Source organism: Prionailurus bengalensis, chromosome A2 (assembly GCF_016509475.1).
Source record: "Prionailurus bengalensis isolate Pbe53 chromosome A2, Fcat_Pben_1.1_paternal_pri, whole genome shotgun sequence".
In the NCBI taxonomy this organism is placed as follows: domain Eukaryota; kingdom Metazoa; phylum Chordata; class Mammalia; order Carnivora; family Felidae; genus Prionailurus; species Prionailurus bengalensis.
Window position 1 is genome coordinate 76,180,773 of NC_057348.1, and position 12,235 is coordinate 76,193,007.

General features: G+C 41.6%; 2 protein-coding genes across 2 annotated transcripts in view; one reads left to right on the forward strand and one right to left on the reverse strand.

The window, feature by feature from the left end:
* Positions 1–2,604, forward strand: part of LAMB1 (laminin subunit beta 1) — a 75,425-nt gene extending 72,821 nt beyond the window's left edge. Inside the window, exons 31-33 of the mRNA XM_043588591.1 lie at positions 448–624; positions 1,998–2,157; positions 2,310–2,604. Coding sequence (XP_043444526.1) covers positions 448–624; positions 1,998–2,157; positions 2,310–2,446 — 474 coding nt within the window. The 3' untranslated portion in view covers positions 2,447–2,604. The remainder of the gene's footprint in view (positions 1–447; positions 625–1,997; positions 2,158–2,309) is intronic.
* A 2,540-nt stretch (positions 2,605–5,144) lies between these two features.
* The window catches only part of DLD (dihydrolipoamide dehydrogenase), a 35,197-nt gene continuing 28,106 nt past the window's right edge, over positions 5,145–12,235 (reverse strand). The window contains exons 9-14 of the mRNA XM_043588592.1: positions 8,888–9,078; positions 8,268–8,438; positions 7,755–7,944; positions 6,978–7,115; positions 5,994–6,083; positions 5,145–5,900 (exon numbers count right to left, since the gene is read on the reverse strand). Of these exons, the coding sequence (XP_043444527.1) occupies positions 5,835–5,900; positions 5,994–6,083; positions 6,978–7,115; positions 7,755–7,944; positions 8,268–8,438; positions 8,888–9,078 (846 nt within the window). The 3' untranslated portion in view covers positions 5,145–5,834. The remainder of the gene's footprint in view (positions 5,901–5,993; positions 6,084–6,977; positions 7,116–7,754; positions 7,945–8,267; positions 8,439–8,887; positions 9,079–12,235) is intronic.

The window sequence follows — 12,235 nt, forward strand, 5'->3', positions numbered from 1 at the left end:
AGCGGAGTCAGACGCTTAACTGACTGAGCCACCCGGGTGCCCCTTGGAGTTTAATATTTAGGGCTGACAGGAAAAACTAAAGGTGACTTGGGAGTACTCATTTTCCCACCCACAGTAATTTGGAAATTTATGTGGCAATCCTTTCCCTCACATCTGCTTATTTGTGAACATTGTTTTGCCAAAGTTTGCAGGTGTCCTTAAAATGCTTTCTCAACACATCAAGCTGTCTGGGGGTGGTTCAGTGAAGAATTTTACATTAATTGCAGCCTAGATCATCAGAATTAAGAATAAAGATGGGCACTTTATATAAGCTTTCCTGAAATTATATTTTCCTTTTGGTCTAAAGTGAAAGGCAGAGTGGCCTTTTAATCTTCCTGTAAACTCGTATTCATAGCATGTCCTACCGCTTACTGATGGCTTGCTGGGTGACTGACATTGTACTTGTAGATTGAGTCGGAAACAGCGGCTTCGGAGGAGAACTTGCTCAACGCCTCCCAGCGCATCAGCGAGCTTGAGAGGAATGTGGAAGAACTGAAACGGAAGGCTGCCCAGAACTCTGGGGAGGCAGAATATATTGAGAAAGTAGTATACACCGTGAAACAAAGTGCGGATGATGTTAAGAAGGTAAGTAAATCCTTGTGACTTCACAGCTGTGTTTTGTAAAGGAGCAATGAGCCTCCTCAACCGCCTTCCCTGGGATTAGTAAGGGATGTGGACCTAAGAGTTACTTATCAGAAACATCCCAAGTGACCGGTTTTGAAACAACAGTCTTTAGAGACACAGATGGAAAGGGTGGGAGTGGATATGGAAGTGTCCAGTAAGCATGACCTAAGCCCTCATATCCAAACTTGGATGAGGGTGCAGAAAAATGAAAGTAACTTGGGGGCGGGGGGGAGTCTTTTATTTATTTAACTGTTTGATTTAGAGAGAGAGAATCCCAAGCAAGCTCCACGCCGTCAGTGCAGGGCCTGACACAGGGCTCAGTATCACAAACTGTGTGAGATCATGACCTGAGCTGAAATCAACCGACTGAGTCATGCAGGAGGCGCCGCAGGGGCAGAAGTCTTAAAACCGGCGTACTGAGCTTGTACTTGATGGCGTAATTACCTGGCCTTTAAAAGCAGGGTAGAAAAAGCTTAAGGGGTTCACACCAGAACAGCTGGCAGGGAACTAAACCTCACCCCTTTTTCTCACTGGAAGGTGCTGTATTTTGCAGAGAACGTCTCCTAGGATTCCCATTTGTCATTAGAAGCCAAGTTATCACTGAAACATGTTTAGTGGGCAAATGTCTCTCTCCAAAGGAACCTTTTAAACTTCTGAGGGAGCATTCAACCCTTGACGTCTGGTTAGGGAAGAGAACAAAACAGTGAGAAAAGTGTTCGGTCATGTTCATTTTTCTGTCATGGTTTGTACTTTCTTGCAGCTCTGAGAGCATAAATCTCTCAAGCAGTCTTTACAGAGCATTTTTGCAAAAATATAGCACTTGATTAAGAACAAAACCCTGAAATGAAATCCCTCTATCAAATGGCTGTTGTTGGAACCGTGTTCCCCAAAAGCAGCACTTGTGGTGCCTTTTCAGTTTCACAGCTCCTTGCCCACCCCTGTGCCCTGTGTGCATGCTGGTCTCCCCTCTCCTTCCTTAACTTTCTACGCACCCGGGTCCAGATCCAGATGGCCCTTGTCTGAGATCTAAATGATTAGATCTCAGCAAATCTAGAGAAAAATATACTTCTCTACCTCCATATAACTGTCCTATAACATCTCCAGAAAAGTGCTAACCTAAAGGCTTAGCCCTAGAGACCTGCTTACAACTCCAAACGTGAGTTTAAAAACTCATGTTGGTGTTATATTTAATTTCACTGTTCCACAATATTTTCAACATATTTACACTGAATAGCTCAACGCGCGAGTACGGTTCCAAGCTTTCTCCAATTACACTAGGCTCTTAATGTCCGAGATTACATTTATCACCTCTTTGTGTCTCCATGGAACTACAGGCTCTGGACGGTGAAGTTGATGAAAAGTATAAGAAAGTAGAAAAATTAATTGCCCAAAAAACTGAAGAGTCAGCTGATGCCAGAAGAAAAGCTGAAATGCTACAAAATGAAGCAAAAACACTTTTGGCTCAAGCAAACAGCAAGCTGCAGCTCCTGAAAGGTAGGGCTTAGGCTCGTGCTTTCAGGACGTATTTAACAATAAGGACACCGTAAAGTTTCTTCTATTTAAAAGGTGGAAATCAAACGACCACTGTTAGATTGAGGTCAACCTAGAATAAATTGCTCAGACTTTTTTCTTTTTCTCTCCCACAGATTTAGAAAGAAAATATGAGGACAATCAAAAATATTTAGAAGATAAAGCTCAAGAATTAGTAAGACTGGAAGGAGAAGTCCGTTCGCTCCTCAAGGATATAAGCCAGAAAGTTGCTGTTTACAGCACCTGCTTGTAACAAAGGGCTGCAAGGTGGCTGAGGTGACCAAAGTAAAATAGCTACATTTTAAAAACTGACAATGATCTTCAAAACTAAAACTGATTACCTATTTAATGTTTTTAATCACCACATTTTGTATGGAGTTAAATAAAGTACAGTGCTTTTGTATAAATCTATACTGAGTATTCTTCTTACATTGTTTTACTGATTTAGTGTTCAGGAATCCCTTTAACCAAAAACAGTTTCAATGTACAGATGGATTTATAAACAAGCCACTTGCCTCTGGGACCCCAATTTCTGTCTTGTCTGTAAGCAGGCTGTAATCTGTCTGCTACGTCAATATCCTCCACAAATCTGCCCCCGAAATCACCTCCCCATGGGACTCCCAGTGGAGGGGAGGAGAAAGGCTACAGCCTGAACCACCTTCACCATTTCAATGGCTGCTCAGGAAATCCAATCTCCGAAACTCCTCTAAATACTCCTCGGTCTGGGAAAGAGAACAGAAGGCAATTTTTAGAGAATGAGGAGGGTAAATTGTGGCTTTTAAGGGTTAGCAATCCCGGCCCTACTGTAGATGGTGAGGGGAGGGTTTAGACTATATCCAGCCGGATATAAACATTGTTCCCGCCAGCTGAGCAGGGCACAGTACAAAGGGGTGCTGGAACTGCTCACCTTTATATTGTTCTTTATTAGATTTCACAGACTAAAGATTCTCCACGGCAATCTGCAGGTGAGGCCAAAACAATCACAGGACGACCATTCCACACACTAAAGAAAATAGCCGGAGTAACGCCAGACCTGCATCAACTTCACAGCCGAGCTAGCTGGGTAACAACAGGCCCAAGTGGTTTTCTCACACATTCTCGTTACAGCAAGGCCATGACCGTGTACCACTACCAGCCACCCCCACACACAACACAGCTGCGTTTGAAGCTAGGCCTGAACAGAAGCTAAACGGACCTAATTCAAACAATAAGGCAACTTCCTCCCTCAAGGCAATGATGTCATTTTTCTTTAGGTAGAGATCCCAATACCTAGCAAAGTAGTTTCACCTCATCATCTACTACAGCAACTGTTCTCTTTCCTTAATTTTAAGTACTTTGTTTACTATTCATTCCTTTTCAGTTTAAAGACTCACTTTGAAATCACTCATTTTAATCAGCTCAATGAACTGGACAACTGAGTCACACCCTTCACAAGCCAAGAAAATATTGAGAACTTAATAAGTGAATATTTAAAATTCGTTTTACACCCACAACTTTGTTCCCACCTAGATATATGTAACCATTTTGTTTCTACAGCTAGAACTTAAATTCTATTTCACTATTCCCTAATTAGAAACTTTTTCCCTAGAGGAGGGGACAGGTTTTGAAGTTTAATAAACTGGCACTTCACATAAGATTGGGATTTCAGATTTTAAGACACAAGAGGTCATTTCCAATAATGGCAAAGTAGTACATATCAGGCCAACCCTCCTAATATCAAATGCAAACTCTGCACAAAATATATACATATTTTTAAAAAGTACAGGTCCGGGAGAACCAGAAGCAGGCAGAAGGTACAAGGGAGGTGACCAAGAACAGCACTGGGTGTAATTCCCATTTTTAACGGCTTTTCACTTGAGGGTAGGTCCCAGGAAGTGGCAACTTGGGCAGAAGCCAAGTTTTTCTGGTTACAGGATCGGAAGGACTGAGTTTGGGGCAATGAGGAGAACTGAAATAGGAGGAAAGAACCCCAGAAGAGCATGGCACGGTGGGGAGGGCCACCCCACTGCACATACAATCTGCCCGACCTCTGGTTGGCCTCTGCCCCCAGCAAAGACAACAAACTTGGAGTCGGGAGCTTAGCCACGTTAACTGCCTACTGAAGAAAAATTCCCTAGTTTTCAGAGGTAGGTAACAACCCAGAGCCTTTACAATGTCACATTCATAATGACCGCACCACAATCTACGACTACTGGACGTAGGAAGAAAAAGGGAGATGGGACCCATTATGTGTGTGATGCCACTAAAACCTGAAGACTACTGAGCATTTTCAGTAACAAGATACTGACGGTATCTTACTCTACACAGCTTTCTGCTGATAGATTACATTCTAAATTTTCTTTAGACTGTGATCTTTAAATTGCAATCAAGTATCTAGTTTACATATTTCTTCTACTTCAAGATAGTTTCTTTTCCTTTTCAGAATACACTTACCTAAATTTAAGAAGTACTTATCTGAAATGATACTTAAATTTAGTTAAAATATGCAAAAGCCCATTTAACATTTAATTATTTGAGAAATGGCCATTTCACTTTTTCCTTCAAAGATTTTAAATAACCTCTACACCCAGTGTGGGGCTCGAATTCACAACCATGAGGTCGAGAGTCGCATGCTCTATGGACTAAGCCAGCCAGGCGCCCCAAGCAATGGCCATTTTAAACATTAAGTCAACAAATACAAAGAAATAGTCATTTACCCAGCCACGGACACACTGGAAATCCATAGAAGACAGCAGACTAAATATGCTATGTCTCCAAAAGTCTATGTTCCACATAGAGCTGGAATCACTAACACAGACGTAAAGGTAATGACCTTACAGTTGTCCCCCAGTGTGGTAAAAAGATACATCCGGGCCTCTAAAATGAACAATAAAGAGAAATAAGAATATACACTAGCGGTAGTCAGAGAAGAACTAGGACCATCTTGATATCCATTCAAAACAACCAGTAAATGAATATTTAAGACTGTTTATTTCTGGATTTTCATTCCCTGCTGTAATACATGAGTCCTCATTTAATATTTGAATTTCACAGATGTATCTCCTTAATTTGGATAACTAACTACAGACTGTAGACCTCAATGGGTCCTTAAAAATTTAAACATTCTACCTCTAAACCGTAAGAATTTGGGGATTAAATAAAACAAGTGAGAGACCATTTATTTACATTGGTTTGGTTTATACATATTTTAACCTTATTCTAATGACTAACTCTGTTTCCAATATGAAAACCAAGTTTAAAATAACTTGATCACCTTGCAACAAACACGGCTGGTTCACATACCCTACCTCCAGCTCCATCCATGTAAGTAAATCCAACTTTACAATAGCAGAGATTAAAAGCTACATAACATAAATTTAGTGAAGGTGAATTTTCAGAAACAGCATGAAAATATGGGTTGAAGAAAATGTTCCAGGAAGCTACTATAAGTAGCTTCTGCCTCCAATATTAATGTGCTGAAACAAAATATTAAATTTATTTAAAATAGATGAGATTATTCCATTCCGTCCAAACTTACTAAAACCTTCCAAAAGTTTCATAATTCAGTCCTAGAAATTCTTGGAGCTGTGAGCATTTCCTGTTCAGAAATGTGACCTCTACAAAAGCTCCCAGGAGATTTCAGAAAAATAGAATCTTCTATTTTAAAAGTTGATTGATTTGCCAAATGATGCAGCCAGGTTTGCTTCTCTAAATGCTTCTGATAAGGTCTGTAAAGGAAGAAATTTGAAATTACAAAGCAAATTATTTGCAGGTGAGACGAAAATCTAGGTAGGCATTATTCCGTACACTTTGGTAATTACCGGGTGCGCGTGGCAGACTCTAGCTATATCTTCACAGGATGCTCCATACTCCAACGCAAGAGCAGCTTCATTTATCATCTCACCAGCACCCTTGAAAATAATAAACCAAGAAGTCGTTTATGTCCCAAGGCAAAAACTACAAGCTAACAAGATTTGCTGTTACAGCAGTTAACCAAAGCCTCAGTCAGGAAAAGCTTCACAGAAAAGGTGGCACGGAAGTTAAGGGCCTGGGCTCTGGAGCCGGCTGGCCTGGATTCAAATCTTACCACTTACTACCTTAAGTGCTCATGCTGTGTGCTTCATTCCATTTATTCACTTCAGAAATGGGAAGAGTGACTCCTACCTCCCAGAATTGGGAAAACTAAAGTTACTGAATGTATTCAGAAAAACGTATTCCAGAGTAAGCGCTCGAGTGGCCTATCATCATGATTACATTGGATACCTTGGGGGAGGCCATACTTCAGATTCAGTGGTAGGAAAGGCTTCCCTCAGAGGCGCCACGTGAGCTGAGACCTTGTAGGAGCCACTCATGCAAAGCCCGGGAGGCCCAGCTCTCTAGACAACAGGTTCTCCAAGCCCAAGGGCTCTAACCTGGCAACACTGGCCTGTTAACAACCTGAGAGAAGGCCCACAAGACAGGGAATCAATGAGCAAAAGGCAACAGTGAGAAGACATGAGGTCAAAGGCAGACAGGACCAGATTTAGTGGGGCCTTGGATATAACAGCCCAAAGCTGAAAAGGGTCACTGGAGAGTGTTAGGCAGGCCCAGGGCCTGGTGTAGGTTTTAAAAGGATAACCTTAGTTGCGGTATGGAAAGCTGATGATGTGACGGCCAAGACTGAGTGCTGCCTTATCAGAAACCACACACAAATGTTTGCCGGTAAATAAAAAACTCAGGATGTAAACAGCAGATGGTTTTAAATTCATCTACAGAGCAACGCTTTCCAGAAATCACGATGGGATGTGGGGTCTTAGAATACTCACTGGCCCGAGAATATGTGCTCCCAGTACCCTGTCTGTGGATTTCTGTCCCAGAATCTTCACCAGGCCATCTGTGTCAGCATTGGTCTTCGCCCTGCTGTTGGCAGCAAAGGGGAACTTGCCGACTTTGTACTCGATGCCCTGGGAGAGACAGAAAAGGAAAACCTATGTCAACTCTGAAACAACGCATTCCCATTGGTGAAACCATCCGTCATTTCTTCAGAAAATAAGCCCCAAGAAGGCAATTCTTCAGAGTGTGTTGAAGGCAAGACCAAAGCCTCTTGCTAATGAGACACAGTTTGGGTACAAACATAAGCAAATGCAAATGCCAGTCTACCTGGGGATATTTCAAGGGAAATTAAAAAGCTCTGGAATTACTATTTGAATACAGGCAAGTGAATGATCTCCTCTATGCTACTAACAAAGGGAAAAGTATAGAAGCTATAACTTCTACATAATTTCAAAATGCATTAATGCAATAATAAAATGATTCTCAGCCACCAGGGTCATTAACACAGTTCATACGCTATACAGTACAACTACCCTCGCATTCAGAATAACCTCTTCTTTTGGGGCTCCTAGGTGGCTCAGTTGGTTAAGCGTCCAACTTTGGCTCAGGTCATGATCTCATGGTGTGAGTTCAAGCCCCGCATCGGGCTTCTTGCTGATAGTGCGGAGGCTGCTTGGGATTCTCTCTCACCCCCTCTCTCTGCCCCTCTCCCACTGGCTTTGCAATCTCAGAATAAACAAACTTAAAAAAAAAAAAAAAAAGATAATTACCTCTTCCTTCAACTGCTCTTCTGATTTGCCAACCCAAGCAACTTCAGGGTGCGTGTAAATCACCGATGGGACACAGTTGTAGTCAATGTGCACAGCGCCACCAGCCATTCCTTCAACACAGATAATGCCTTCATCCTCCGCTTTGTGAGCCAGCATCGGACCAGCAACCACATCACCAATAGCATAGATGCTACCGCACAGATGAAAAGAAACATGGTGAACTTCGGCCACCACAGATACTCATCTTCAGTCATGCCGTGGTAATAAAAATAAAAGTCTCTAGTTATTAAATAACCGATAAGTATTTAAAATACAGCTCTTCACAGATCTGTGAGTTCAGGTTCTAGTCTTTGGGTAATGAAAAACTTCTGTTAGTTTTGTTTTCACACAGAAGTTTACCATTCTTCCCCAAAGCCAATGGCATGTTTTAAGCGTGGCAAAAGTCAGATTTTCACAACAGTGTTTGAAATAAATTAAAACATTTTTGAAAATGCAATTAACTATCCAACTTACTTTGGAATTTTAGTTTGGAATCTGGTATTGACTGGAATTCTACCTCTAGGATCTAGTTCAATTCCAAGCTCTTCTAGTCCCAAATTCTGAGTAAAGGGTCGTCGGCCAATGCAAACCAAGAGCACATCACACGTGATGACTTCAGCTTTACCACCAGAAGCGCCTTCAATACTAGACAATGAACAGTGTATGACTATTAAACACACATCAACATAAAAAACTCACAGACTTAGAAATTAAGACCAGACATTTCTCAAGTGTTGCCAACAATTCTAACAGGAGTCAGGCAATGAAAAACTGTACATATCCCCTAGAGGTCTATCAACAGTAAGCAATCTAATATTATGGATTTCCACATAGATCTAAAAATACTGAGTTTCACTGAACATTGAGAGTTTAAATATTTCTGAATGTATACTATGAGAAATCACATTACAGTGAGAACACTGGGTTAATTTTCCTAGCATCAACTTAACCATGAATTTCAATGGACTGATTTAATAAGCAATATGGAGTTATACTAAGCAGTAAGATGGCCCTAAGTTCTAACCAAATCTGATTCTGCAAAAGGAGTGTTTTTCTTAAGGATATCATATCAAAACCAAATGTAGCATACTTACGAAACATCAATTTTCCCATCTGACTTCTTGGTAGCACCAGTAACTTTTGTATTCAATTTAAATTTAAATCCTTGTTTTTGAAGGATGCGTTGAAAGTTTTTAGATATCTCCATATCAATTCCAACTCCACCAACATGACCTAAAAACTCAACTGCAGTCACATCAGCACCAAGTCTTTGCCAAACTGAACCCTGTAGAGAATAGTTTTTAAGTCATAAAAAAAAAAAAAAATTAAAGTTTCCATAGTAGATATTTACCAAAGCATTTTAACTTATTGTCAGATATTTTCTTTTATTAATACGTTCCTATTAGAAGCTCTGAGGTTTAAAATTAACCTCAAATTAACCTGTGGCAAACATATTTCATATACTAATCTATTCATTCCTTCAACATTAATTGAGCACCTACTATAATCTAGGCACACATCAGTGAACAACACGTTGCCCCTAGGGATCTTATACTCTGGTAGGGGAGGCATATGAAGTAAAATTCAGAGGATAATAATGTGCTCTGAGAGAAATAAATGAGGAAACAAAACCAGGACTACTGGAGGAGTAAGCCTGCAATTTTAAACCATGGGGTCATTGGGGAAAGCTTCACTGGGAGTGACGTGTGCACAAAGACTTGAAGAAGAGAGGGAAAGAGCTATACCGGAACTGGTTGGTCCAGAAGGAGGGGAACAAGTGGGAAAGGAGGTCCTGAGGGAGAAGAAAAAGCCTCTTGTTGCTACTAATTACCGATGTTTGTAAACTATTAAACTGGTTTCATATTTTATTTTCTCAATAGAGACATGTTTACTTTTTTATTCAAATTATAATTTAAACAGAACGCTGGTTTTATTTTAGCAATTATCATTTTGAATACCTATTTGTGAAATAGGCAAGATGAATATAATTTTACAACATTAAATATGAAAAACTATGAGCATATCCTCTGCAAGAATTTGTATCAAAATCCCCTGGTAATTTAAAATTCACCATTAAGAGGTTTTACCTTTCCAATTAGGTTTATGCATTCATTTTTAAAAGTTTCAGGAGTTTTTGGAAAGCTGAGTTAACTAAAGCCAATACAGTAACACTAAAAATTCAACCACAAGCATATACAAAAATTAAGCCAAAATGAATCGTGGACCTTAAGGTAAAGGCCAAGATTATAAAACTTATGGAAGATCGAAACGGAAGATGCAGCATAGGAGGACACTGGGCTCACCTCCTCCTGCTGATAGCTTATATTCCACCCACATCGGCCTAAAAAACCCAGAAAACCGCCAGAAGACTAGCAGAATGGACTCTCCAGACCTCTCAAGTGTAGACAAGAGGCCCACGGAAGGAGGTTAGGAAGGGAGGAAAGGTGATGCGTGCTACCGGACTGGTGGGAGGGAGCCGGGGCGGTGGAGGGGCAGCCCGCCCAGCAAGGCAGGGCCCCCGAAGTCTGGCTTGCAAAAGCGGAGAGGCTGGACTGCCTGAGTTCTGACAGCCAGCAGGACTTAACATCTGGAATGTTAAAAGTGAACAGCTCTGCTCTTGGAGAGCGGAAAGTGGGAGGGCGAAAGGACAATGGGAGGGAGAGGTGTTGAGCCCTGGAAGGGAGAGCTCAGCTCAGCAGGGAACAAAGGCGCTGGGAAGCGCCATCTCTCTCTCCCATCCCCCACCTGAAATCCCAAAGGGAACCAGTTACCATCACCGAACTTGCCTGCACCTCACAAACACCCAACGCTGTGCTTCTGTGGATCCATCCCTCCAATGGGTCTGCCTCCCTCCGGGTGATGCAGGGACCCTCCCACAGGGGACCACCGACAGCAAAGTGAGCTAAGCCTGCCCCTCCCACCCCTGTGCACCTTGCGGATCCACCCTGGCTAATACACCAGATCCCATCGAAGCGGCACCACAAGCCTGGCAGTGTGCAAGTAGCCCAGACAGGGGCCACACCACTCCACAGTGAGTCCTGCCCCTGGGAGAGGGGAAGAGAAGGTACACACCAGTCTGACTGTGGTCCCAGCGGTGGACTGGGAGCAGATATCAGGTCTGACTGCGGCCCCACCCACCAACACAAGTTACTCCAGACAGCACAGGGGAAGTGCCCTGCAATTTGAAGCCACCCTAGGGACTACCCAAAATGATGAAACGGAAGAACTCTCCTCAAAAGAAACTCCAGGAAGTTGCGACAGCTAACAAATTGATCAAAAACGATTTAAGCAATATAACAGAACAAGAATTTAGAATAATAGTCATAAAACTAATCGCTGGGCTTGAAAAAAGCATAGAGGACAGCAGACAACCTATTGCTACAGAGATCAGGGGACTAAGAAACCGTCATGAGGAGCTAAAAAAATGCTATAAATGAGGTGCAAAGTAAAATGGAGGTGACCACAGCATGGATTGAAGAGGCAGAGAAGAGAATAGGTGAATTAGAAAATGAAATTATGGAAAAAGAGGAAGCTGAGAAAAAGATAAAAAAAATCCAGGAGTATGAGGGGAGAATTAGAAAACTAAGTGATGCATCAAACGAAACAATATCCGTATAACAGAAATTCCAGAAGAGGAAAAGAGAGAGAAAGGGGTTGAAGGTGTACGTGAACGAATCATAGCAGAGAACTTCCCTGATCCAAGGAAGGAAAAAGGCTTTGAAATCCAAGAGGCACAGAGAACTCCCTTCAGACATAACTTGAATCAATCTTCTGCACGACATATCATAGTGAAACTGACAAAATACAAGGATAAAGAGAAAATTATGAAAGCAGCTAGGGATAAACAGGCTCTAACTTATAAAGGGAGACCCATAAGACTAGTGGCAGACCTATCTACTGAAACTTGGCAGGCCAGAAAGGAATGGCAGGAAATCTTCAATGTGATGAACAGAAAAAATATACAGCCGAGTCCTTTATCCAGCAAGTCTGTCATTCAGAACAGAAGGAGAGATAAAGGTCTTCCCAAACAAAAACTGAAGGAATTCATCACCACTAAACCAGCCCTACAAAATCCTAAGGGGGATTCTGTGAGTAAAATGTTGCAAGGACCACAAAGTACCAGAGACATCACTACAAGCATGAAACCTACAGACATCACAATGACTCTAAACCTTGTATCTTTCAATAATAACACTGAATGTAAACGGACTAAATGCTCCAACCAAAAGAAACAGGGTATTAGAATGGATAAAAAAAACAAGACACATCTATTCGCTGTCTACAAGAGACTCATTTTAGACCTGAGGACACACTCAGATTGAAAGTGAGGGGATGGAGATCTATCATGGTACTGGAAGTCAAAAAAAGCTGGAGTAGCCATACTTATATCAAACTAGATTTTAAATTAAAGGCTGAAACAAGACATGAGGAAGGGCATTATA